Raw genomic sequence first — 27,410 nt, forward strand, 5'->3', positions numbered from 1 at the left:
CCCTGAGTCAGGTTTTGGGGTGGATCCTGTGGAACATCCTTGGGGGAGGCTGCAGCTCCAGGTGGACCGGAGAGATACCAGGGGACAGGGACCCTGCTGGGCATGAACAGCTTTGGACTTCTCGGGGGAAACTGTGAGTGGGGTCAGGGGCAGAGTGACCAACCCAGTGACCTCACACAGCCCTCCTGTGATGTCACAGCCTGCTCTGTCATGTCATAGCTTATTCTCTGATATCGCTATGCTGGTCTTTGATGCCACAACCCACTCTGTGAAGCCACACAGCCCTCCTGTGATGTCACACAGCCACCCCTCCCCCTGTGATGTCACAGCCTGCTCTGTGATGTCACAACCCATTTTCTAATGTCACACAGCTGGTCTCTGATGTCACAGTCAACACTGTGATGCCATAGTCTGCTCTGTGATGTCAGTCCTCTGCCCTGCGATGTCACAGCTGGCTCTGTGATGTCACAGAGACATCACCAGGTGAGCACACACAATGCTTGTTCTTCAAAACCCCAGGCCTATGGAAACCACACAATGCCCATTGTGTGAGAAGGGTAACTGAAATTCACCAGCCTGAGTGTCCTGCCAGCTCAGCCAGGCCCACTGGAACATTGGGGTCCACGAGCACCAGGGACCACCAGAGACCCCCAGGACAGAAGAACACATGGATAAAGGGGAGGGGAAATGAGTTAATGGTCTTGGGGAAATGATTATCATATGCATCACAGTGAATGCAGCCGCGACAAACCTCTCTGGTTCCCTGACTTTAGGGCGAGGGTGGCGAAAATGAAAAGGAGTGGATTCGATGGAGTTGTCTAAAAAGAACTTTAATAACAGGGTGAAAAACAACAAATGTGGAGAAGACGACCACAGTATGAGGGACAGGATCCAAAGACCTGAGACAAAGGGGAAACAACAATATATACACTTGGGGGTGGAACACTCTAGAACAACAACCATCTATGGTAAACAGGTAACCAATAGCGGAGCAGAAGTGGGACAACTTAGCATAACAACACCAAAGGCTTCTGGGGGAACTCTCAAGCTCACCCCAAGATAAACAAATGATTCTCAGGGCTTGAAGCTCACGCTCAATGCTTTTGGGGTAAAATCCAGTTGAGTCTGAGTCACAGCTGGGCCAACTCCACACATATGTATGTTTAGTCTGGGACAATCAATGAATATGTGTGCAAAATACAGAATGTAAACAAAAACTTTCCTGTACTCAGCATGCACAGATTTGGGAGGAGCTATCCCCCTGTGCATCTGGCCAAATAAAGAATGCTGCTTCTTAATGCTACATTGGTGTTAAGGAGTTTTTATTTTACTGCATTTTTGGTAACAATCCCACCCCCAAGGAAAGCTCTGTCTGCTGCTGTTCACAAACAGAGAAGGGCTGGTGGGAGATGTGGTGGTTGGAGGCTGCCTGGGGCACAGCCAGCATGAAATAATCGAGTTTTCAATATCCTGTGAAAGAAGGAAGGGCATCAACAAAACGTCCACCCTGGAATCAGGAAGGGCAGACCTTGGCCTATTCAGGATGCAGATTTGGAGAGTACTGAATCAGGTACTGATTTTTTAAAGGGAAGCAGAGGTTAAAAACAAAGGTGTCCAGGAAGGATGGACACACCTCAAGAAAGGAATCTTAAAGGGGAAGGAGCAGACTCTGTGCCAAAGTTTAACCAGAGAGGAAAATGACTGTCCTGGCTGGGCATGAGCTTTTTGTGGGAACTCAGAAAAAGTAGGTCAGGCAGCTCAGGAAGTGTTTAAGGATGTTGTTGGGTCATGCAGAAAGAAAAGTAGAGAGATGAAAGCTCAATTAGAGCTTCACCTGGCCACTTCTGTAAAAAGTAATAAAGAAAAGTTTTTATAAATAAACTAATAGCAAAAGGAGGAATAAGGAGAATCTCTAGTCAATAGTGGATGCAGTGGGGAACAGAGTAACTAAAGATAAGGAAAAGGCTGAGCTGCTTAACACCTTGTGTATCTCAATTTTCAACAATAAGACAGGTTGTCCTCAGGACAAGTGTTCTCCTGAGCTGTAGATGGGCACAGGGAGCAGAACAGCCCCCCTGTAATCCAGGAGAAAGCAGCTGGGGACCTGCTGAGCCACTCAGATGCTCACAGGTGTCTCTGGGAGCAGATGGGATCCATCCCAGGGGGATGAAAGAGCTGTGGATGAGCTCCCCAAGCTGCTCTCCATCATTTACCATCAGTGCTGGCTCAGCAGGGAGGTCCCAGAGCACTGGAGGTGCCAATGTGAGCCCATCCCCAAGAAGGGCTGGAAGGAGGAGCTGGGGAACTCCAGGCCTGTCAGCCTGACCTGGGTGCCCGGCAAGGTTATGGAACAGATCACCTTGAGTGCCATCACAGGGCACCCACAGGATGGCCCAGGGATCAGAGCCAGCCAGCGTGGATTTCAATGTCTGCACTGCTGATCTGCATGAGGGGACTGAGTCCAGCATCAGCAAATTTGCAGATGACACCAAGCTGGGTGTGAGTGTGGATCTGCTGGAGGGTAGGAGGGCTCTGCAGAGGGACCTGGACACGCTGGATCCAGGGCCCAAGTCCAACAAGGTGAAGTTGAACAAGACCAAGTGCTGGGTGCTGCACTTTGGCCACAACAACCCCTGCAGCGCTACAGGCTGGGGACAGAGTGGCTGGACAGCGGCCAGGCAGAAAGGGACCTGGGGGCACTGATGGACAGCAGGCTGGACATGAGCCAGCAGTGTGCCCAGGTGGGCAAGAAGGCCAATGGCTCCTGGCCTGGATCAGGAATGGTGTGGCCAGCATGACCAGTCCTGATCTGCCCCAGCTCTGCACACAGACATTGCTGCTGCAGCTCCAGGGAAGGCAACAAAAGGGGCTCTCAGGTGAAAACTTTCCTGGGAGATGCATAAGTTCATTGAAAGCCACTGAGAGCACAGCTCCTTATTGACACCGTTTGGGGCCATAGCAAGAGACAAAAAACAAGAAATGTCACAAACAATGGTTCTGTTTGTGAACAAGATTAATATACTACAACAAAGGTAAAAAACACCCACAACCAAAAAAAAGAAAAGGAATTATTACAGATGACTTATATTACAATGACTTCAAAAAATTGGCAAGTAGTTTAATGTTTCTGAAACTGTCCAGTCATCAGTGTCCGCACTGCAGCCTTGAGCTTCTGCTTCCTCAGGCTGTAGATGAGGGGATTCAGGGCTGGAGGCACCACCGAGTACAGAATGGACACTCCTAGATCCAGGGATGGGGAGGAGATGGAGTGGGGCTTCAGGTACGCAAAAAATGAGGTGCTGAGGAAGAGGGAGACCACGGCCAGGTGAGGGAGGCAGGTGGAAAAGGCTTTGTGCCGTCCCTGCTCAGAGGGGATCCTCACCACAGCCCTGAAGATCTGCACATAGGAGAAAACAATGAACACAAAACAGCCAAAAGCTAAACAGACACCAACCAATGAAATCCAATTTTTTCTGAAGGTGGAGTGTGAGCAGGAGAGCTTGAGGATGTGTGGGATTTCACAGAAGAACTGTCCCAGGGCATTGCCATGGCACAGGGGCAGGGAAAATGCATTGGCTCTGTGCAGCAGAGCATGGAGAAAGGCACTGGCCCAGGCAGCTGCTGCCATGTGGGCACAAGCTCTGCTGCCCAGGAGGGTCCCGTAGTGCAGGGGTTTGCAGATGGACACGTAGCGGTCGTAGCACATGACGGTCAGGAGGAAATACTCTGCTGCAATGAAAAAGGCAAAGAAGAAAACCTGTGCAGCACATGCTGAGTAGGAGATGGTGCTGGTGTCCCAGAGGGAATTGTGCATGGCTTTGGGGACAGTGGTGCAGATGGAGCCCAGGTCGCTGAGGGCCAGGATGAGCAGGAAGAAGAACATGGGCGTGTGCAGGTGGTGGCCGCAGGCTACGGCGCTGATGATGAGGCCGTTGCCCAGGAGGGCAGCCAGGGAGATGCCCAGCAAGAGGCAGAAGTGCAGGAGCTGCAGCTGCCGCGTGTCTGCCAATGCCAGCAGGAGGAAGTGCCTGATGGAGCTGCTGTTGGACATTCCTTCACTCTGGCCATGGTGGACTGTTGAAACAAGACATTGACAAGCTCTTTGAGTCAATCCTATGGAGTTATTTTAGGAATTCCCTTAAAACTACTTCTCTACCTGTGCGGAAACCTCACTCAGCCTTTTTATATTTGTGCTTAGCTTTATGCTCCTGAGTTCCTGCCTCATCTTCATCATTGCTCTCAGCCTGAACCCCAGGGAAGACCAGAAGGAAAACAGGGCTCCCTGTGTCTCAGTGCAGTCAGACCTGCTGGTCCCCAGCCAGGTGCCCTTTGCCCATTTCACCTCCCTCTATTTCAGAGTGATCGAACATAAAACAAGCTTGAAAACTAAAGTGGCATTTTTAAAGACTCCAGCTTTAAAGTCAGCTTCTCTAAGCCCTTCTCTCTTTCCCTGTGCATCTGAACAGGAACGGATACCAAGGGTCGGTCTGGCTCTCTGCTGCCTGGAGTTGTGCCTGCTGGGAGCTGTTTCTCTCTATCCAAGCCTTGTCCCTGCCAGTGCTGCCAGAGCACAGCCCAGCCCTGGGGGCTCAGCTCTGCCCTGCAGCCCCCTCCCAGCACAGGGCACTGCCCAGGGGCATCTCCCTGGCAGCAGGGCCTTAAGGGCAGGCCAGACAAACAGAGATGCTGCAAGCCAAGGTGCTGCTGCTGCTGTCTGTAGGGAGAGGAGGCTGAGGAGGCACTTTCTGAGGGAGATCTGAGGCCCATCTGCTGATGCCCAGGCTGACAGTGCAGGAGGCTCAGTGACACAGCCAAAGCTGACAGCCCCTTTCCCTTCCCTTTAGGAGAAAGCTGAGAGCAGCCCTGGCCATGCAGCACCATCTCCAGAGCAGGAGGAATCTGCCCTGATGGGGGCGGCTCCTTGCACCTGGAACTTCTCCCCTGCAGCGTCCATGGGGAGCTGCCAGGCAGGCTGAGAGCTGCCCCTGGCAGGTGGCACATGCCCTGGGCTGGCCAAGAGCCATGAGGGCTGCAGGAGCTGCTCTGCAGGACAGCCCTGGGCAGCCCTGGCTGCAGCCCCAGCTTCAGCCCCTGCAGCCGTCCCTGGCAGCAGGAGCCGTCCTGCCCTGTCCCTCTGACGGTGCCCAGGGCAGCCCCGCTCTGCAGCACATCCTCCTCCTCCTCCTGCTCCTCCTGCTCCTCCTGTGCCACAGAGAAACTGGGAGAGTCCTCCTGACACATCCCCCAGGCTCTGGGGTGTGCTGGCTTCAGGAGATCCCTCCAGGAGCACAGGGGACATTGCCCTGCACCCACACACTCACCATGCACAGGGCTGTGAAGATCTTTCCCCAAGTGAAGTCTCAGCTCAATGTCTTCCCAATCCTGATTGCCTTCAGCCTGTCTCTGCCTGGCTCCTGTGCCCTCAGTGCCTGCAGGCAGAGCCCTCAGCCCTGCTGGGCTGGGAGAGGAGCTGGCCCTGGGAAGAGCTGTTCCTTTAAAGCTCAGCAGCACAGACACAGCACAAGGACTTTAATGAGCCTCTCAGGGATTTGGGGTTGTTTACATCAGACTCAGTCCCTGAGAGAGTGATCAAAAAACTTCTCAGGAACTCAAAGATAAATTGAAACTCCAAAGTTTCTTGAAGTTTTAATGGGTCCCACTGAGGAACACGACTGAGAAAGTGTCCCCAGGTTCCACTTAGAACACAACCCTGGAGGCAGTGATGACAGCTGGGGACAAACAAGGCCAAGGTGTCTCTGGTGCTGAGCAGAGCTGGATGTGTTTGAGGAATGCCAAGGGCCAAGGCCTGAGCCCCAGGGCCTGGCCAGGCAGATCCTGTCCCTCCCTCCTTGCTCAGGGCTCTTGCCGGGATGGGCACTGGCATGTGGGGATGTGCAATGCCAAGGACAGGAGCATGGGGCGGCCCCTGCCAGGCTGCTGAGCAGGGACAAGGAGGCCATGAGGCCCCAGGCCTGCAAGGGTCACTTGTCTCCTGCTCCTGCCTCAGTGCTTTCCTTTTTATGGAAAAGAACCATCCCTCCTTCCCAGGCACCCTTGGTGGGAAAACAGGACTCCCATACAACTAACCAATATGATTAAGCTGAAGCCATTGATTGTTTACATTATGCACTTATTTATGCATTCTAACTCTACTGCATACACTGATCACGCATCTCTTCATTGGTGCCTCTCTCTTGTCCTTGTGTTCTGCACTCACTTCTCAGGGTATGTGATTGGTTACAGTCCAGGTGGTTCACAGCCCTCTGTTATCTGGTTCTTGTGCTCTTGGTATTCTGTTTCTCAGCATTTTCTTTCTTCATTTAGCACAGTTTATGTCTTAGTAATCTTGGTGAATTCCAGAGGGCTCTGATAAGAAGAACTACAAGCGATATGGCTGGAGCACAGTGTGGCCCAAGTTGTTCAGATACATCGCTACAACTCCCCCTTCTTCTTCTGGCACCAGCCAAACCCTTTTCACTGTATTTTCTACCAAGTGGGTCACCAATTTCACTATGCATGGAATAGCTCAAAGCAATATAATAATAACTACTAGTAATAACAAAGCTCCCTTTAAGGTATCTTTCAATCATCCAGTTATTCCCCATCCCTCAAACCATTCATCCACGCCCCAATCATTCAGAGTCATTTTCTTCACATTGTCTTGTAGTTGTTTGAGTTTCCTGTGAATGGATGTAGACTGACCAGAGAGATTCATACAACACATTCCTTCAAAATCCTCACACCTGTGCCCATGTGCTAACAGCAAAAAATCTATAGCAGCTCTATTTTGCAGTGCGCCATGTCTAATACAATCTACCTCAGTGAGCATTTGATTTAAAATAGCTGAACTTGTGTTCAGTGTGAGAATCCACAAAATCACAGGGTTTTTGGGGAAGCTGCAAAAGGCAGGCCTCAGAGACAGCAGGACTGTGATTAGAGCTAAGCAGTAGCCATGAGATTGGTCAGCAGAAAAATTATTTAAAAAGTAGAAAAGTAAGGACAAATAGAACAATGGTCTGTGTATTAACGCTTGTCTAGAAAAAGTCTCTAAGCTACAGAAAAGTTTTTCTAGCAAGATATTAGGAAGTTTGAAGCTTAATAATGGAGCTCTGTGCATTGTGTTTTAAGGCTTACAAGCAGGTATTGTATTCAAAATAGGCAAGCATTGTTTTAACCAAAGGTACCTGTGCTTATTGTGGTTGGATAGAACTACTGTCAATATGCTTTTGCTTTGTGGGATTGGTCAAAAAACTTTTCAAGTAAGTTGTAACATTGCGTTCTTTGTCTGCTGCTGAGGACACGAGCTGCTGGCATCTTCCCATTGTCATAACCATGTAATGAGACTGATGCTGGAAAATAAAACAGCTCAAGGCACGTTCCACAGCAGCCCTGTCCCGTTTGTGATTTGTACATAGCCCCTGGCTCTCTCTATACAAGACAGACTGTGCAAAGTACTTTATGCTATGAATTTAATGAATTGCTCTCAAAAAGGACCAAACCCCCTCTGTCTTAAGGCACTTTCATAACATGTACACACACCTCAAAGAAAGACCTCCAGTACTTGACCAGAATCATGAATCTAAAATTATTGAAGGGCCATACTCTCTCATTATGTGGGGGAGAGGATATGCTTGTGTTTCTACAGATACAGGACCCCGGTGGATTCCCAGAAGATTTATCAGTAGACCACAGATCTGAAGACGACCCCTCGAATGAACACAAAGTCAGATCCCCTTCCCACTATGCCACAGAAGCAGCTTTCTCTTGGAGATAAAAAAAAAAAGAAATTCATATATCCAAACATTGTGGCAAGGACACTCATTGCACGTAGATACATCCCACTGATAACATCCATGTCAATCTCAAATGCAGACACACCCCTGCCTTTTCCACCATCCCTCTACCAGTGACCTTTTATCCCTACCCCCTCCCTCTTTCCCCTCTTGAAACTGCTCCTTTTTCCCTCCCTCAAACTTCCCTTAAAAAAGAGAAGGGCGTGATTGGGAAAAGTTGGGAAGAACTATAGGGGGAACTTAAAAATATTTCAGAATGTCTTAAAATAAGTCAACTAATGTGTGTTTTTATCATACACAAGTGAAAACTACCCAGTGGGAAAGAAGAAGTATGATTCTTTCTGTCACACCCTCCAGGGCACCCCACAGCAGAACCAGTGCCATCGTTGTCATTGTCTTTATCAGCGCCCTCATCTGTATCCAAGTGACCACCGGCTGGATCGTCCCTCAGCCAAAACAAAACATCCGGGTCACTTTGGCAAAGTCATTAAAGCAAGACAATCTTTGCATGGCCATTGGAAGCGTAGACGGTCCGCTCTTAACATGCCTGGTGGGAGTCCCCCTGTCACCAAACGACTGCCCATATGTAGGTAAGAAACCCAACCCCATGGACACCTGGGACGAGTGGATGAAGATCCTCCCACACCACGTCTCCACAGGACTTGCTTTTCCAGGCCCAGGATGGTGTTCTGGGCAGTGGTGTGAGGCACAGGGTCGGTCTCCAGCCATCCCGTGGTGGCTTCCACCATGGTCAGCACGTAGCGCTTGCCCTGGCGTGTCTGGGGCAGTGGGATGGAGTCAATCTGCCAGGCCTCCCCATACTTGTACTTGCACCACCGCCCACCATACCACAGGGGCTTCACCTGCTGGGCCTGCTTGATGGCAGCACAGGTCTCACAGTCATGGATAACCTGAGAAATACTGTCCATGGTTAGATCCACCCCTCGGTCTCGTGCCCACTTACAGGTGGCATCTCTGCCCTGATGACCTGAGGCATCATGGGCCCATTGAGCCGGGAACAACTCCCCCGTATGTTGCCAATCTAAGTCTATCTTTGGCACCTCTATCTTTGCAGCCTGACCTACCTGCTCATTGTTTTAGTGTTCCTCACTAGCCCGACTCTTGGGGACATGGGCATCTACGTGGCAGACTTTCACAGGTAGCTTCTCCAACCAAGAAGCAATGTCTTTCCATTCATCAGCAGCCCAGATTGATTTTCCTCTATGCTGCCAGTTGGACTTTTTCCACCTTTCCAGCCAACCTCACAGATCACTGGCTATCATCCATGAATCAATATAAAAGGTATCGTTTTGGCCCCTTCTCTCTTTCAGCAATGTCCAGGGCCATCTGAATGGCTTTGAGTTCAGTAAATTGACTTGATCCACCTTCTCCTTTGATAGCTTGTGCAATCTGTCCTGTGGGGCTCCATACAGCTGCTTTCCATTTCCAGTTCATCCCTACAATGTGTCAGGAACCGTCAGTGAAAAGAGCGTAGCGTGTTTGTGCTGCTGGTAGTTGGTTGTACGGTGGAGCTTCCTCAGCCCGTGTCACTTGTACCTGCTCCTCTTTGTCAGTGAGACCAAAGTTTTCACCTTCCAGCCAGTTTGTATTTATCTCCAAAATCCCAAGGCGATTCAGGTTTCCAATACAGGCACGCTGTGTGATCAGAGCAATCCATTTGCCCCATGTGGTGTCAGTGGTGTGGTGGGTACAGAGAACCTTTCTTTTAAACATCCACCCCAGCACCGGTAGTCAGGGTGCCAGGAGGAGTTGTGCTTCTGTGCCAATCACCTCCGAGGTCCCTTGAACTCCTTCATAGGCAGCCAAGATTTCCTTCTCAGTGGGAGTGTAGTTGGCTTTGGATCCTCTGTAACTTTGGCTCCAGAATCCCAGTGATCGGCCTTGAGTCTCCCCAGGCACCTTCTGCCAAAGGCTCCAGGACAAGCCATTGTTCCTGGCTGCAGAGTAGAGCACGTTCTTCACCTCTGCTCCTGTCCTGGCTGGGCCAAGGGCTACTGCATGAGCGATCTCCTGCTTGATCTGAGCAAAGGCTGGTTGCTGTTCAGGGCCCCAGTGGAACTCGTTCTTCTTGCAGGGGACCAGGTGGAGAGGGCTCACAATCTGGCTGTAGTCAGGAATGTGCATTCTCCAAAAACCTATGGCTAAGAAAGCTTGTGTTTCCTTCTTGCTGGTCGGTGGAGACATTGTTGTGATCTTACTGATGACCTCAGTAGGAATCTGACGCCATCCATCTTGCCACTTCACTCCCAGAAGCTGGATCTCTCGGGTGGGTCCTTTGACTTTGCTCTTCTTGATGGTGAAGCCAGCTTCCAGCAGAATCTGGATGATGCTCTCTCCTTTCTCAAACACTTCCATTGCTGTGTTCCCCCACACAATGATGTCCTTGATCTACTGCAGGTGTTCTGGAGCCTCACCCTTTTCCAGCGCAGCCTGGATCAGTCCATGGCAGATGGTGGGGCTGTGCTTCCACCCCTGGGGCAGTCGGTTCCAGGTGTACTGCACGCCCCTCCAGGTGAAAGCAAACTGAGGCCTGCATTCTGCTGCCAGAGGAATGGAGACAAACACGTTAGCAATGTCTATAGTGGCAAAGCACTTTGCTGCCTTGGACTCCAGCTCGTACTGGAGTTCCAGCATGTCCGGCACAGCAGCGCTCAGCGGTGGAGTCACTTCATTCAAGGCATGATAGTCCACAGTCAATCTCCATTCTCTGTCAGATTGTTCACAGGCCAGATGGGACTGTTGAAGGGTGAGTGGGATTTGCTGAGCACCCCTTGGCTCTCCAGCTCACGGATCATTCTGTGGATGGGGATCACGGCATCGCAATTCGTTGCTATTTCACCTTGACTTGGCATTTTCCTTTCTTTAAGCCTCTTCCCTCCACGGTGCCCTAGCAGGCTCGGAGCCTGCTACAGATCACAGCATCTCAATTTGTTCAACACTGCCAGTGGCGCACTGTCGAGGTGACAATTGGTACTCGTTGCTCTTCCACCCTCAGGAGTCCTACTGCAGATGAGTTTTCTGATAGTCCAGGCAAGGTGTTCAACTGCTTAATGCCCTCTGCCTCTACCACAGCTATTCCAAAAGGCCACCCGAGTCCCTTGGGGTGTTTGTGAAGCCATTCTGGAAGAAGTCTATGCCCAGAATACACGGGGCCTCTGGGCCAGTCACAATAGGATGTTTCTGCCACTCCTTCCCAGTCAGGCTCACCTGGGCTCCCAACAGGGTCAATTGCTGTGATCCCCCCGTCACCCCAGCAATGGAAACAGGTTCTGCCCCACCATGTCCCGATGGCATTAGGGTACACTGCACACCAGTATCAACTAAGGCGTTGTATTTTTGTGGCTCTGATGTGCCAGGCCATTGGATCCACACCATCCAGAAAATCCAGTTTTGCTGTGCCTCTTCCTGGCTAGAGGCAGGACCCCCCTAGCCCTGGTTATTATTTCTTTCCTGGGCATACATGGTAGAGGTTCCTTCAAGAGGATCTGACAGATCACACCTGGCAGCTCAGTCATGGGAGGCTGAGGCTACTTTCATTTTGGTGTAACTCTTTGGTTTCCCTCCTTGAGTTGATGCACCCGTGCTGCCAGGACAGAAGTGGGTTTCCCATTCCGCCTTCCCATGTCTTCCCCATGGTCAGAAAGAAGCACAGGTCAGCCCATGGGGTTTACCCTCTCTCTCTAGCTGGAGAATGTTGGGCTGTGACTTTGGGGCCTGTGACTCACACAGGTGCTGCATTGATCTTCTGTTGGGGAAGATGAAACAGGAATATGATATAATTATAAATATGATTGCCTGGCAAACGATTTTGAGAATATGGAAAGTATAAGCGAGATTGAAATGAAAGCAAGCTTTGAGATACCTCAGTTACTGAACAACTGGAAAACAATGGAGTGTCCGGACTGAAGGTAATCCCTTTTCGATCAAACAATTCCCTCTGCTTGCAGACAGCTCCAAGGGTCAGAGCAGATCCCACTAGCTTGGCAGAAGGGGCCCAAAGACGAGTTTTTAGGGTTTAAAATGTAACACAATGTGGTAATGTAATGATTCTTATACTCTGTATGTAAATGCTATAGGATTTGTATCTTGTACTAGATTGGTTAGTGAGAATTAGCATATTCAACACAGAAGATGATTTATTGTATTGTAACAAGAACCTCTCTCTCTCTCATCCTCTTTACCATGCTCTTGCCTTCTCTCTCTTTACCACTCTCTTTACTTCTCCCGGGCCTGCTCCCATCTGTGGCTGGCAGGTCCAAGCAGGGCCCTGCACCCAGGCCCTTTGCAGTAAACCCCAACTTCCAAGCCCTGGCTTCAGAGATCTCTCGTCTCCATCCGTCCTAACCGTCCTACCCCCCCCCATTGCTCCTACAATCTTCCTCACCTCCTCCTTCATTTCCCTCGTCTACTCTCCTAATTCTTGGACCACGGCAGAGACAGGAGCCTGCATGAGGCCATTGATCACACTCTCACAATTTCTAAGCTTGTTGGTGACAGAGCCCACTGTCTCTTGGTTGTTATCAGCATTAATCATTGCAATGAAGGTGGTGTATTGAGATGGCCCCAGATTTGCCAGACTCCACAGCATTTGCCCTGTGCACCTGACCTTGTCAGGGTCATTATCATGCTGTCCATCCCTCCCAAAGAGTACCTCCAACACTGCCACTTCTCTCAGCTGTTGGATCCCTTCCTCAAGGATCTTCCAGTGCATTCTATGGTGCTGCTCCTGCATTCTCTCCCTGTGGACAAACCTCTCTCTCACACTCAATAAAAGCTGCTCCCAGAGACAAAGGGACCCTAGCTTCCTTACAAAAATCTGATTCACTCCTGAGTCCTGGGTCAAGGGTCCCAAATTCCTTGCCTCACCACCATCCACTTGCAGGCCTGTACCCATAAGGTCCCAGACCCGGAGTAACCAGGTTGTATAAGCCTCACGTCCCCGTTGTACAATGTCTTTGTGCAGATTACAGAGACTTTTGTACATCAGGGACTCAGTGATGATCTCAACCACTGGCTCCCCTGTGGGTTGTGAGGGCCCTCCATTCTTATCCTTATCTGGGTGCTCTGATTTCATCTTAAATCTCCTTGTTTCCACAGGGTGGACTGCTCCTTGCTATGACTGCTCTTATGTTAATGTGGAACCTTATTACACTTACGACTGTCATAAAAATACCTTTCCTGGGATTTTTTCTTCTTGCAAGTATGTCAGAGAAAACCGAAAACAATAATTATCTAATTCGCTTCTCCTGTGTTTTGCTGCCTTGGAATGTGTTTGAAGATTGTTTATCCAAAAGGTGGTTGTTTCAAGGTTTCATGTGAATTATTTTTACTTAATGACCAATCACCATCCAGCTGTGTTGAGACTCTGGAAGGAGTCACGAGTTTTTCATTATTGTCTTTTAGCCTTCTGTCTGTATCTTTTCTCTATTCTTTAGTATAGTTTTAATATAGCATTCTTTAATATAATATAATATCTTTTAATAAAATAATAAATTAGCCTTCTAAGAACATGGAGTCAGATTCATCATTTCCTCCCTTCGTTGGGGGGACCGGAAAATACCACAGAACCTGGACCTTTGTAACATCTGTGGGTTCACTGCTGCACCATCAGACTCTCCCTCTTTGGGGCAGGGGGAGGGTTTCTCACCAGCTGGGGAAATGTGCTCCTTCAGCATCTGGCCCATCTCCTTCACCAGAGCCCCCACCCAGTCTGGGTGGTTCATTTCTGAACTGGGCTGTGGGGCAGGGTCAGGCTCTGGGGCTACAGCATCCCTTGTCTCTGGGGTAGGTGCCAGGGTGGTTATCCAGGTTAATCTTCCCTTATCTCTGAATGCTAAATAGAACAGGCCTATCAGCAACACCAACCACTGTATGATATCATTAGCATTTAGAGTGGATCTGAGCCCTTTGAAAACTGGTGGGACAGACCCAAAGAGCTGGGTGAAGGGTTGGGAGAAAATTTCCCCTGGTGTCATTTCCTCACAGTGGGTACCATTATTAAAGTAACCCCAAAACCATACAGTTAGTGTGTGATAGCTCTGAATCCATGTGCCTGCATTCCAGCGGAAGTTAAAGATCCATGAATTCCTCACCTTATTATGATATATGTTATGGAATAATTCATGCCTGTGTAAAATATACATGAAAAAAGTTGTGCTTGTACAAAAAATTCTTAAAGATTTAAAACCACAAGCCGCAGCCGGGGGAGAAAAGATTGCTTCACAGACTGAGAAATCAGAGACGGCAGTGGAGACAAAAAACTGATTAGCAAACAAAAAGACCTGGCTCTGTGCAGAGATGGGCCCTTTCCCAGGACAGTCCAGAGACACCCAAGTGATGAATACTCAGAAAGTATCTATGATCAAGATAGTCAGAGTCTTCAAGGGTGTGCATCCCAATGCCAGGTTCCCATAACTCGAAGATCAGCATTCATCACTTCCCAGAAACAGTTTTGTCCAGCCCAGCACAGAGAAAAGGAAACTAGGTAAATATGTGAAGCGACAAGAAGAATAGGAGCAACTCTGCCCCAGGTGGAAAAATCTGTATAAAACCAACCCGAAGGAGGCAACATTTGTGAGCAGAGGGGATCCGAAGCGATAGAGTTTAGATCACCCAGTGCCGATCCCAGGCTCGAAGCTGCCCCTTTGATTGTGGCTATCGGAGACCGAATCTTGGTTGCAAAATAAAAAAACCCTTTTTTATTGATTATTGATTGGCTTTATCATTTATTACTTATAATATTATTATGCCATAAAACAAACTGGATTGCTGGGGAAGATGAAACAGGAAAGCCTTATAAATATGATTGCCTGGCAAAAGATTTTGAGAATATAGAAAGTATAAGCGAGATTGAAATGAAAGCAAGCTTTGAGATACCGCAGTTACTGAACAACTTGAAAACAATGGTATGGCCAGCTGAAGGTAATCCCTTTTTGATCAAACAATTCCCTCTGCTTGCAGACAGCTCCAAGGGTCAGAGCAGACCCCACTAGCTTGGCAGAAGGGGTCCAAAGAGGAGTTTTTAGGGTTTAAAATGTAACACAGTGTGGTAATGTAATGGTTCTTATACTCTGTATGTAAATGCTATAGGATTTGTATCTTGTACTAGATTGGTTAGTGAGAATTAGCATATTCAGCACAGAAGATGATTTATTGTATTGTAACGAGAACCTCGCCCTCTCATCCTCTCTCTCTCTCTCTCTCTCTCATCTCTTACCACGCTCTTGCCTTCTCTCTCTTTACCACTCTCTTTATTTCTCTTGGGCTTGCTCCAGCTGCGTCTGGCAGCTCCAGGCAGGGCCCTGCACCCAGGCCCTTTGCAAAAAACTGCATGTTCCACAACCTGGCTTCAGAGATCTCTCCAGATCCCTTGGAAGGTGAGACCACCTGGAGACCAGAGGAGACCAGCTGGAGCTCCAGGCACAGCTGATGATTGGCACAGCTGAGCCTGGAGAAGCTCCCATAGCTCCTGCCTTCTCCCTCCCTGTTGACAGCTCCCTTCCTCCTGCCCCCAGACCCTGCCTGTGGTAGTTGGTGTTTTACAGTTGTTTTAATACAAAAGATAGATTTCCATGTTAGTTATAATGGTTTCTCCCATGTACCCCATTTTGTTCCTCCTAATGGTTCAGTCCTAAGTTGTTCACCACAAAGTTTTCTGCCACTTGTCTGCCCATCAGTGTGTCAGTCTCCCTGCTCCTCCCCTCATTCCCTTAGAAGCCCTTGTTACACTCAGTTGTACTACCCCTTACTCTTGTCAGTCTCTGTAGTCACTCCCTTTGTATTCTCGATGGTTGATTGCATTGTGAGGCTTCTTCCCTCCCCAGAGAGTAAAGAGGGAGCTGGAGAAAGAGCTGGCCAGGCTGCTCTGGATCCTTTCCCAGCAGCCCTGGCTGAGTGGAGCAGTGCGAGCTGAGCGCAGAGGTGCCCATGGAACAGCCGTGCCCAGGAAGGCTCGGTGGGAAGGGTGATCCAGGAACCACAGGCCTGGCAGCCTGAGCTGCCACCGGGGAAGGCCTTGGAGCAGATCCTCCTGAGTGCCAGCCCACAGCACGTGCAGGGAACCAGGGCGTCTGCTGGAGGCTGGGAAAGCTCTGCGGAGGGACAGGGACAGCTGGGGGTCCTGGTGGGGTGTTGAGGGCTTCTGTGTGGGAATTTGGGGGATTGGTGTTGGTGGGTGTTGGGGAAGGCGTTGTCTGGAAGGTGAGAGGTCTAGGCTGGAATTTGAGTCAGTCTGAAGGCAGCATCTGTGCTTTGGCACAGCTTTGGTTACAGAGGGCAGAAAGAATATCTGTGACTTTTCCTCTTCATGGTCCTGATTCTCCTGCAGGGAACAAGAGGGGAGAGCTGTACTTTACTGGCCACTTAGATATCTGTACCAGGGGGAGGATTAGCCCTTTTGCCATGTACTCATTTGCTTGGGCTACTTTTGTAACACTGAGTAATTTCTTGAGAGCTTTTATTCCTTAAGAGACTTAGGATATTATCATCCCTTCATAGGAAACTGTTTGCAAACCAAAGAATGGCCTTTTGTTTGCCTCTGTGTAGTGTTATGTTCTGTAAAGTGACTCTCAGTGGATGATGTTAAGGCAAATGCATTGCTGCTTTGAGAAGGGAAGCAAAATTCCAACTCCTCACCTTCTCAGGCTATCCCAATGAATTTGGGAAGTTTGCAACTTTTTGGAACTACTTGAGTTGAGCAATGGGAAGTAAAGATTTCCTGAACTGAGGATTCTTAAATGCCAGGTTCTTCTGTGCCTTTGCCACTAAGGTGTTTCTGTGCTGAAGGAAATGACTTCAATGAGAAAATAATTTCAACAATAGAAAATAACTTCAGCATTTCTCTCTCATAAGACACCAAGTGTTGCCAGCAGTTGCTCCAGGTGCTGCTGCCAACAGCCCCTGCAGGAAGGAGCACAGCCCCCAATGCACGTGGGCTTTGGCTCCCTGTGGCACAGAAGCCCCCCGGGGGCACAGGTCTCTGGGGCAGGAGATGGGCACCAGCGCTGCCAGGGCTCGGGGGGTGGCAGCTCTGCTTGGGCGGGGACTCTGCCACAGCTGCTGATGTCAGCGCTGCCCGGGTCCCAGGGTCAGAGCAGCATTCGTGCCCTGGCCCACACGTTCCCTGTCCGTGTCACACCCGTGAGTTTAGGATGGCCACCAGCTGGGACGTGTCCCAAGGAGGCCGTGCCAGCTTCTGTGGAAGGTCCTGTGCCCTTCCCAGCGCGGCTGCATCGGCAGCCCTGGGGCTCCTTCTACTGACCTGAGCCTGCAGAGCAGGGCAGAGTTTGCAGATGGTTTGAGCTGTTCCTAAAGACCCTGTTGGGCTGTCTTAGACACTTGGGGCCAGGGATTCCTTCCAAGCTGGGCCACTTTGGCTGGGCTGGGGGCGGCCCCAGGGCAGAAGGCAGTTTGTGCAAGGGCCCTGGCTGGCACGCTGCAGCACGGTCACCGTGCCATGGAACAGAACCCGGTGACCAAGGCCCCTTTGTGACACGTGGGAAATAGAAGCTTGCCCGGCTGCTGGGAACAGGCAATGGGGCAGAACGGGACAGAGCGGTGCTGTCAGGAGCCCCCGCACAGCGCACTCATTCCTGTCTGACCCGCAGCCTTTCCCACGCGTTATTCCTGCAGCTGAGCTCGAGGCCAGACCACGGGACTTGGTGACCCGTGGCCTTGCCAAGGCTTCTCTTCTGCAGGTGCTCTCAAGGACAGAGCGTGGCACTTGGTGCCCCAGAGGCATCTCCCATCCCTGCCACCAGTGCCCTCGAGGCCCGACCACAATCCTGGACAGGAGTCTCCTGTCCTTATGGCAGGAGCCCTGGAGACCAGAGTGCAGGACGTGCTGTCCTGTAGCCTTCCTGAGGCTTCTGTCTTGAAGGTGCCTTCCAGGCACAATTGCAGGACTTGCTGACTCGGAGCTTTTCCCAGGCATCTCTCCTGCAAGTAGCCACAAATCCAGCCACTAACATGGAGCAGAGACCCCTGAGAGCGCCCAAGGTGGCCTGGGGGGAAGAGAAGGAAGAAGGCCCTGCAGCTGTCCCAGCACAGGAAACCAAAGAGGTGGTGCCGTTTGAGCTGCCGCAGGAGGGTGAGGGCCAGAGCTGGGCCACAGGCTTGGTGCCTGCAGCCAGCTTGGCACCTTTGCATCCCATCCCATCCCATCCCATCCCATCCCATCCCATCCCATCCCATCCCATCCCATCCCATCCCATCCCATTCCCTGGGCCATGCCCATGGACAGGACAGAAAAGGGGCCGGGCAGACACCCTGCAAGGGCCGTGCTCCATCCCCTGGGGCATCCCGGGGCTCTCCCTGCCTGGGGAGCGCAGGGCTGGGCCGTGTTCTCCGGCCTCTCCCGCAGCCCCTCAGCTCTGGCTGCGCTCGCTCTTTGCCAGGTGCAGCCCTGGAGCACACACAAGAGCAGGAGCCCGCCCGTGGCCTCTTCCGCAGAACAGCGCAGGTACCTGCAGCCATCCCCACCTAGGCTGGGCCTGCTGGCACCGCGCTTGCAGCATTCTCTGCAACATCCCTGGCTTCTTGCCCTTCTCCTACAGATGGTTTGCAAATTCATGAGGAGAATTAGGGAGGAAGAGACCAGCACCATGGGCACTGGGCTCAGAGCCTATTCGCACATCTTCAAAACTAAGACCTGTGCTGATCCGCTGAATATGCTGGTAGAGGAGGGCTTTTCCAACCCAAAGCAAGTAAGCAGCCTGTGGCCAGGCTTTGATCCTCCCAGGAATTGCTTGCTCTCCCAAGCCATGCCTGCTGCTCACTGGAACTCTTGGAGGCCATGGCAGCGTGGTGGCAAGGGAAGCACTTGTCTGGAGAAGCTGGGCACATTTCTCCCTCTGGCCGCTTTCCAAGTGTCCCCGTGCCTTCTCCAGGTGCCCGCCTTGGTCAGGTACATCCACCAGTGGCTCCTGGCCAATCAGTTTGCTGAGCACAGGCTGAACAGGAGCCTGCTGGATCTGACGTAAGCACAGCCCACTGACGTAGTCGTGACGCTCCTGCGTGTGGCCCTATCCTGTGACAGGTATGGGGCCCACCTGCCCAGAGGGCTCAGGGCTCCCCAGCCCATCAGCCTGGCCCAGGTGTCTGAGCAACAGAGAGTTCCAGGGCCCTCTGGCTGCTTCCTTTGCCAGCCCTGGCACGTCAGGCCTCGAGCCTGCTGCCATGCTCCCTCGCTGCCACTCAGGGGCCTGTCCCCACAGGCCTGGGCTGCCTGGGTGCTGCTGGCCAGTGGCAGTGGGCAGAGGCAGAGCTGGCAGCCAGCTCAGGTCCCCACTGCTGCCCAGGCCCCGCTGCTGTGTCTGAGACCCCCCTGAGACAGAGCTCTAACCCCACAGAGCTGCTTTCACCATGTGGAAGAGCATCATGTGCTCGCCCAGGACGGCAGAGCCAACGCTGCTGATCCTCCTGCACGTGCTGGGCAGCTGGCCTAAGCACAGCACGTGCATCTCCGACGGGGACAAAACGGGTGTCTTTGTCCTGGCTGTGAGTTTCTCTAACTGGCCTTTGCTGGCCCCAAGGCCGCCTCTCCAGCAGCTCTCCATCCCCCTTCCCCCACTGCATCTCCCGTCTGCAGGCGCTGGGCTGAAACCTGGCCCAGGGGCAGCTCCAGGCCCAGCAGGCCCCGTGCTCCCCCTGCCAAGGTCTCTCTGGGCCTCTCCCTGCCAAGCTTGGGCCCTGCCACACGGACACCTGGGCACTGAGCGCTGTCTCGGGGCGCTTTGTCCTTTGCAGGCAACCGTGGTGATGTGGAAGATCCTCCAGGAGCCCTGTGTCCCACATATGGTGACGGTCTATTTCCCCCGCCTCTTTGTGCATCTGCTCTCCCAAATGTTCTTCAGCACTCTGGATATGCCAGAGGAGGTCCATGCCTTCTGGAAGGGATGCCAGGAGGAATACGGCCTTGCCACCAGCCCCAACAGGTGCTCCATCCCACTCCTCCTGTCCCTGCCATGTCCCTGGGCAGGAGCCAGTGCTCCCAGCGTCACCTGGCCTTTGCTGTGCACGCAGGTTTGCAGTGCGGACCCTGAAGTCCCTGCTCTGCCGCATGCAGCACGAGGATGTGGTGGTGGCAATTGAACGCAAACATGGCTGGGACACGCTGCTGTGTGCTGACACCCACCACTATGCCGTGGCTCTGCTGGCCAGGTGAGAGCCCCTTCTCCCCGCTGCCTCTGACATTTGTGCTCCGGGCCCAGGGAGCTCCACACAGTCCCCGAGTCGTGGGCCAGATGGCCTTGTCACCGAGGGATGGCCAAGCAGACTGGAAAAGGCTGGCAGAGGAGGCTGCCCAGCAGGAGCTGCCTCTCAAATAGCCCAAGGCCCCTTGCAGGATGCTGGGGAAAGAGCAGAGCTCTGGCTGTCAGTCCTGGCAGAGCTTTGTCCCCCTGGCCCACAGGCTTGGCTCCTTTTTCTCCTGCCAGGGCGATGTGCTGTGTCTCCATCCCCTTGTGCTCCCGCATCGCTCGCTACCTGCTGCGGCTGCTCAGCACACAGGAGCCACACTGGGAGCTGCCCGGCCTGGCCTTCCTTGTGGAGGTGAGCCTGATGGCCAGCGCTGCCTGGCTGAGCTGCCTCCCAGCTCTCTGCCCTCTGGGAGCCGCAGCTGCCTGGGACGGTGCCCGCGCCCTGTGCTGCTGCTCAGGCCCAGCCCTGTGCGGCTCCAGGCTGCTGCCGGCCGGATCCCTGTCACTGCCCTGTGCCTTTCAGGTCCTCCAGTTCCTGGACTTGAGTCAACGTGGTGCTAACAGAGTCCTGCCAATCTTGTCAAGGCAGCTGCAGAGCGAGTGCAGAGAGAGGCATCGCCTGGCGCTCAGAGCCCTTCTCGAGCTCATTTGAGGAACCCTTCATGGTGAGAAAGGGGCAGTGGCTGAGGCAGAGCTGGGGAATGCAGTCGCTTGGGCTTGGCAGGGCTTTGGGCGCTGGGGCAGCTGCTCCCAGCTCTCCTGCCTCCCAGTTCAGCTGCCCCAGCGCTTCGGGACAGGCCTTTGGCCTCTGGGCCCTGCAGCAGCAGGATGGCATTTCACAAACTTGTGTTCCGCACAGACCAAAAAAATGTGGAGCCTGACTGAACGTCTTGTGCAGTTCCTGTGGGTTGCAGATGGAGAGATAGTTTTCATGACAGTCATGCTACTCAGCTTTATCATCTTGGACAAGGACACGCTGATGCCCAGCCCGATCACACTGCAGCTGCTTGAGGTGCTCCTGCCACTCTTTGAGCATGTAAGGCTCACTGCCCCCAGCCACGGCCACTGGCTGCTGCCCGCACACTGTGTCCTGTGCATTTGCAGCCGCAGTGCTGAGGTCTTGTCTTCTTGCTTCCATACAGAACAATTGGCAGGTTCAGCTGATCTCCATCCTGTTCTTCCGAGCGTTGGTGACTCTTCCAAAGCAAGGGGAAACAAAGGCCCTGAAGACACCCCTGCGCCAGAGCCTGCTGCCCCTCTTCTTCCACTGCCATGATGGCAATCGGCTTGTGGCACAGGTGAGGACTCGTGGGCTGCTGCTGTCCCCCTGGCAGGGGGCTCGGCTGCCTCCTGGCCTGGCACCTGCCGGGCTGCAGCCTCCTGCAGGCCTTTGCACAGGGACGCGGGTCCTGCGCCCTGGGCTGTGGGGCCATCTCCGCATCTCTGCTTGCTCTCCAGGCTTCTGGGAAAACGCTGTTTTGTGTGGCCAAGTTCCAGAAGAGGAAGGATTTTTAAAGACTGGTGAAGAGCCAGAATCTGTGGAAGTTGAGCAAGTGCCTGGTAAGGAGGGCCTGGAAGCCCCAGCCTCAGCCCAGAGAAGCCCCCTGAGGGCGGTGCAGGCAGCGCCCGGCCCAGGGGATGAGCCCGCGCCAAGCCTTCCCTCCTGCCGCTCTCTCCAGCTGACAGAGGACAGCAGCAGAGCGGCCGAGCACCTGCGCTGGGCCCTGCGCTACCTGCAGAGCCACAGGAGTCCCTGCGAGTGGCGGCCATCTGGTTCACGGGTGATCCACGAGCCCGGGCTCCTTCCCCGGCCCGGCCCGGCCCGCCGCAGCTCGGCCCCGGCCCCGCCTGCTGTCCCGGCAGCGCCAGCCGGGCCCGGCGCCGTGGAGCCCCGCCTGGCCTGGGCATTGCTGCTGCCGCCCTCTGGCAGCCGTGCCCTGGGGGGGCAGCGTGCGCCAAGGGCCGGGCTGAGCCCTGCCGGGCCAGCAGCCCGTGTGGCCACAGCGCCGGCAGCGCCTCTGGCAGGGAGCTGTGCCGCTGGCACTGTCACAGGCTCTGTGTTCACAGGGATGGCCGCGCGGCACCTGAGGGGGAAGAAGGAAGAGCTCTGGCTCATCTGCAATGGTGAGTGAGGCCAGCAGGGGCTGCCGGGGGAGCTGCAAGCCCTGCCCCGGCTGCCGAGGGCTCTGCTCCCTGTGCGCACCAGGGCCGGCGTGGGCAGAGCACATATTTCAGGGCCACCCGGGACATTCGTGGCCAGCAGCTTCGGGCTGGTCCCCTTGGTGCCTGCTCCCTCCTGGCCATGGCTAGAGCCGGCTGCCATGGCCGTGCCAGGGCGCTCTCCTCGGCTCCCCGCAGATGCGGCATCTGACCATGGCACTGTCCCTCTCTCTTTCAGCCCTTCAATACCTGACAGAGGGCACCAGCAGTGCCCTGTCAGACGTGGCACTTGCAACATTGGATGTCCTCCAGGCACTGCAGAGTGAGCCATATTCCGTCTTCCAGAGGCTGCAAGATCAGCTCCGCAGGGCATGGAGGACTCGGCCTGGTCTGTCGGCGCTCGGCTGGCTGCGCTGCTGCAGCTCTGCAGAGAGCTGATGCCAGAGGCTCTGTCTGCTGTGGCCACCTGAGCCAGCAGGAATTTTCCATTTCTTTCAGATTGCTCTTTTCTTCTTTTTGGTTTCTCTTTAGTATATCAATATAGAGTTTGTTAGAATACACAGACTCCGAGGAGCTTTCTTTTGCTACCCGGGCTCTGCAGGGCTTAGGGGAAGAGGGGGACAAGGATGCCTGGGCTGGGCCAGCTGCCCATGCCTGCAGTGTTGCAGGGAAAATGGCCAGAAGCCCCTTGGCCTTTGATGGTTCTGTGGAAGCTTTTGTGCTGGTGACAGAGCGGCTGGGCAGGGCCCGGAGCTGTGGGGATCCCTGTGAGAGCGGTGCCTGGAGATGGCCACAAGCCCTGTGCCAGGCAGGGAGCGCCCTTGGTGTCCTCCTGCCCGCGTGCTGCTGGCTGGATTGCTGAGGGCTCCCGCGTGCCTCTGGATGGGTCTCCTCTGGAGCTGCTGTGGCGCTGCGACGCTGCTGCCAGGCAGCTTGGCTGGGCTGGGGCAGCCCCTGAGGGGACGGGGCCATGAAGTAATGAGGGGCTGTCAGAAGCCCTGACAGGACAAGGCAGTAGGAAGGTATTGGCGTTTGTGTTTGCTTTACAGTGGTTTTGTCTCTTTATCCCCTTATTTTCCCCAAATGGTTTACCCCAGATTGTGTCCCCTCCCTCTACCTGTGTAATCGCTCTCCTTTGCTGAGATCATCCCCAGATCCCCACCCTGGCTCTTCCACAGTCTCTCGGCATCCTATCCTCTCTATCTAGAGCTTTTGGTCCAAGACGTCGAGTGATTAGCCAGAGGCTCGGGATCAACTTCCCAAATATTTCCCCATACGCTGTCTTAAATGTCCATTCCCCCAGTTTCCATCCCTTATTGGTCAGTAAATGTTATCTACTTTTGGTTTCCATATCTGTTTAAATGTTACCTTGGCCCTTTTCCTGGGGCTGTCACCAGCAGGGCCCCTGAGGTTTGTAGAGGCTCCCCGGAGCTCCTGAAATAAACCTTGGATTAATCGCTGCTAAGAGTCAGCCCCTTTATCTTTCGCCGTCGTCACCAGCGTCCCCTCTGCTGCAGGCAATGCAGCCCTGCCCAGCCCCATCCTCCGGCCTCCTCCCTGTCCATCCCCTCCTCCTGCGGCCGCCGCCGGCCCCGCCGCTCACCGGGGCGCCATCCGAGAGCCACGTGGCCGCGAAGACGCTGCCCAAGCCGCCACGCCCCGGCAGCGAGCCCAGCCTGTCCTGCTCCTTCAGGCCCTGCTGCGCCTTCCCTGCTGGCGGGATGCAGCTGTCAGCGCTCGGCCCGGGGCCAGCAAGGGCCCCCGAGCACCCCTCAAGCGCCCCGGGCCGGCCATGCCCAGGCGTTCGCTCCTGGGAACGGGACAGCGGCGGCTCGGTTCTGGCAGCCGCGCTGCCGAGCGGCGGAGCTCGGGTCGGGCAAGCCACAGCGGAGGCGGCGGGAGCGGCCGCACCGCCTGTGTCCTCCATGGGCCCCGGGAGGAGTCGGGGCTGGGGCCGGGCTCGGGCCAGGCGGAGCCAAGGGAGGCGATGCCGCCACAGCCCCAGGCACTGATGCCCGCCCGGCAACGCCACCGCCAGCATGGCCAGAGCCGACCGGAGGCGAGACCGCGGCGGGACGGCCAGGGCTGGGCACGGGGCAGCCCCGCTTGGGGCCAGGGGCGGTCTGAGGGCATGGCCCGGCCGGGCATGGAGAAAGAGAGAGACTGGGAGAGGAGGGGACACCGGGAAAGGGAGAGCGGGACAGGGTGCAGGACTGCGGGAGAGGGAGAGGCGAAGTGAGAGGGAGTCGATAAAGTCGCTTCTTTCGCTGCTTTCACCGCTGCTGCCGCTGCCACTACTTTCGCTGCTGCCGCTGCAACTGAAGCTCTGGGGCCGTTTGTCCCCGTGTCCGTTTCTCCGTTGCCCGCTCGCCCCCGCGCCAAGCCCTGCGCTCCCCGGGGGCAGCCCCTGAGCCTGTCCAAACACGGGAACTTTGCCGAGTTCAGCCAAGACCCAGAGTCTGGACTCCTGCTCAGTGGCACAGGAATCCCCTCGGTCGCTGATGTGCATTGTCCCTGCTGAGTGTCCAACACTATCGGAGCGCATTCCCTGAATGCAGAATTTGTACCTGAACCAAGCACTGCACTTATCTCGCCAGCAGTGCTTTCCATAAAAAAAAAAAAAAGCAGAGGAAGGCAAACTGTGTATAGTTCATGGGATTTGACAGTGTCTTAAACATGCCAAGTCATGGATCTTAGAGGTGAGATCCATTTGGAATTAATGGGATGGAGAAATAATGCAAAGGGGAGCACAAAAATAAACAGAGAAAACATCTTGGTTTGTTTCTTTCTGTTTTCATTTCATTTCCTAAAAACTGTTCCAGTTCTTCCAGAATCTTCTCCACAGTCCTGTTTGCTCTTTCCAAGAACCTTTCCTGGAGAACCAGGTGCAGCTTCTGTCACAAGATGTGCCGCCAGCTGCAGCTTCTCTTGGCTTTCCACACCGTGCGTGCAGCACGACTCCTGCAGCAAAGCAGGACAAATGTTTGAAGAACTTTACAGCTTGTTCTTTCTTTTCCATGCTGGCTGGGCAGTTGTGCCATTGGTGAGGTTTTCATTGTTACTGTTCTACCCTAAGAAAACATGATGGGCTACCAGGAATTGTTAGAGAATGCAAGCCTGACTGAATGCAGAGAAAGAATCTCCAGAGCCTGCAGCCAGAAATGGAGAGCTGTGTGATAATCATTCCAACATCCCCATGGACATCTTCAAAGTGATGTAGAAGATGAAAATAGGCTGACAGAGGGAGTTTGTTTCAGTGTTCAGTTCTGTGGGATCTCAGCACATCATTCCTGATGTTCAGAGATGCCAGGAGAACCCTTGGGGGTCTCGAAAATCCTGGAATGTTGCCAAGAGTGTCTGGTGGCTTGATTTTGATCCATCCACAGAAATAACAAGAGTTTGAGGACAAGAGAATCACTTTAGAGTAAAAGGTGTAAAATAGACACATTTAGAAAGTGAAATATAGATTTTAAGGTTTTTGGGTACAGGGGGGTTATGGAGACAAGATGGAGGGATCAGGGCGTGTCTTGCCCTTCTTCTTCCTTCTTCTTGTCCTCCATCTCCTGTGGTGATGTTGGCATTTGGGGATTGGTTTATGGTGAAGGTGCACTTGCCAACATGGGTGAAAAGCATTGGGAAATAAAGGTAAATATTGTGTACGTAGATATTAGTATAAAAAGACATGACCGTCCCGTGGGTGGTCAGAGAGTGCCTGTGACTGCTTGCAGATCAGACCTCTGTTGGGCAGACAGAAAATTTTGTAGATAAGAAATAATAAACAACCTGAAGACCGAAAAGCTGAAGAGTCCAGACTCATCCTTTAAAACGCGTGCCACCCAAGAACCACACTACCCGTGTCGGGGCAGAGACAGACAGCCGAACCCGACATTTGGCGTCCCTGGGTGGGCACCCAGTGGGCACCCGGCGGGCAGCCGGCGGACGACCCAGTGAGCTACTCGGCAGCAACCGGCGATCCAGCAGCATCCGGCAGCATTCGCTGAGCCACGGTGAGCTCTGTTGTGCACCTCTTGCACAGGGCAGCCTTGAAGCTCCGAGTGGGCAGCTCCCGAACTGGACTCATTCCCAGGAGAGCACTGATAACTCCTTGGGAAAACAGCCAGAAAGCAGCCAGGAGAATCTGCAGACGCGGCGGCCGCAGAGAACACCGCACTCCACCTCCACCGAAGAAAGTTCGTAGCAGGACAGCCCGGATCGGAATCGGAAAAGGCGCCTCCGAATCCATCTCCTGTGACCTGCAGGCCAGAGACCAGGAGCCTTCGGACTGCTCTGACGACAGGAATTCGGTGAGAAGGTCAAGAATTAAGAACATGGGGGGTACACTTTCCCAGGAACAAATAGAAATTCTGTCCGACCTACAGGGCGTGGCAGACACACACACAAGGGGGATCCCAAAGAAAAAGCTTAGAGAATTACTGCTGTGGGTGCGGTGTAATTACCCGTACTCAGAAACACGGTTGTTATTTGAAGTAGGCTTTTGGCAAGAAGTTAACAGACACCTATATTTTCTAGCCACCAATGATGATAAGACAGCCTTGAAATTGCTGTCTTCAGCAAGAATTATGTTAGAGGCGACCTCGACTCAGTTGAGAGGGTCAGCCAGGCAACAAGTTGTTGCGGGTCCCAAAAGGGCGGAGGGACCAGAGCAAGGCTCCAAGCAGAGATTGGCTCTGATCTCAATTAGCCCGGGGGGAAAGGTGCCCGAGAAAAGGGGACCGGGAGAAATGTCATTGCCTTCAGTCCCACCATCCCGAAAACCCAAGGGAACCCCAAAGCGCCCCGAAACTCCAGAGAGTGCAAGGGCTTCACACTCTGACTCAGACACAGATGATGCCATTCTACTCCCTGATGAAATAAAGTTTTCTCCTAGCGATATCGAGGAATCAGAGGGAGAGGAGGTGGAAAAAGTGGCGGAGTCGGGGAGGGGGGTTCAAAGGGAACAAGCGGGGAGGGGGGATGCGCTCTCTCGCGGCATGCGCGGCGGCGCGGAAGCGGCGGCGGCCGGCGGGGGGGCGTGGAGGCGATGGGAGACACGGGTTCTGGTGCGGCTTTTGCGAGCACAACGCCGAAAGCAGCGGCGGCCCCATTTAGCGCGGTGTCAAAAATGCGCGGGTCGAGCAAGACTCAAAGGACGGCCGGGGAGGACTTTCAAACCAACGTGGCAGCGTCAGACACGGGCAGCAAGGGCGGAGCAGCTGCAGAGCTCCAACGAGCTGCCACG

The 27,410-nt window shown here is 53.6% G+C and overlaps 1 protein-coding gene across 1 annotated transcript; it reads right to left on the reverse strand.

The window, feature by feature from the left end:
• Nucleotides 1–3,118: 3,118 nt before the first annotated feature.
• Nucleotides 3,119–10,169, reverse strand: LOC136570520 (olfactory receptor 14A16-like). The gene is made up of 4 exons (XM_066570983.1): nt 9,810–10,169; nt 8,552–8,665; nt 4,174–4,244; nt 3,119–3,788 (listed from the first exon to the last, which is right to left on the reverse strand). The coding sequence occupies exons 1-4, from the start codon at nt 10,167–10,169 to the stop codon at nt 3,119–3,121; spliced, it is 1,215 nt and encodes a 404-aa protein (XP_066427080.1).
• Nucleotides 10,170–27,410: the final 17,241 nt, after the last annotated feature.

This window comes from Molothrus aeneus, unplaced genomic scaffold, assembly GCF_037042795.1.
Source record: "Molothrus aeneus isolate 106 unplaced genomic scaffold, BPBGC_Maene_1.0 scaffold_34, whole genome shotgun sequence".
NCBI classification, from domain to species: Eukaryota; Metazoa; Chordata; class Aves; order Passeriformes; family Icteridae; genus Molothrus; species Molothrus aeneus.

Bases quoted from the DNA above. Each gene is read 5' to 3' on its own strand.
- LOC136570520 (XM_066570983.1), bottom strand. From the start codon at position 10,169: ATGGAAGTGTTTGAGAAAGGAGAGAGCATCATCCAGATTCTGCTGGAA. The intron at 8,666-9,809 runs GTAGCCCTTGGC...GCCATCAAGCAG, and splicing joins AGCAGGAGATCGCTCATGCA to GCCCAGCAGGTGAAGCCCCT. The intron at 3,789-4,173 runs GTGAGGTTTCCG...CTGGGACACCAG, and splicing joins CACAAATATAAAAAGGCTGA to CACCATCTCCTACTCAGCAT.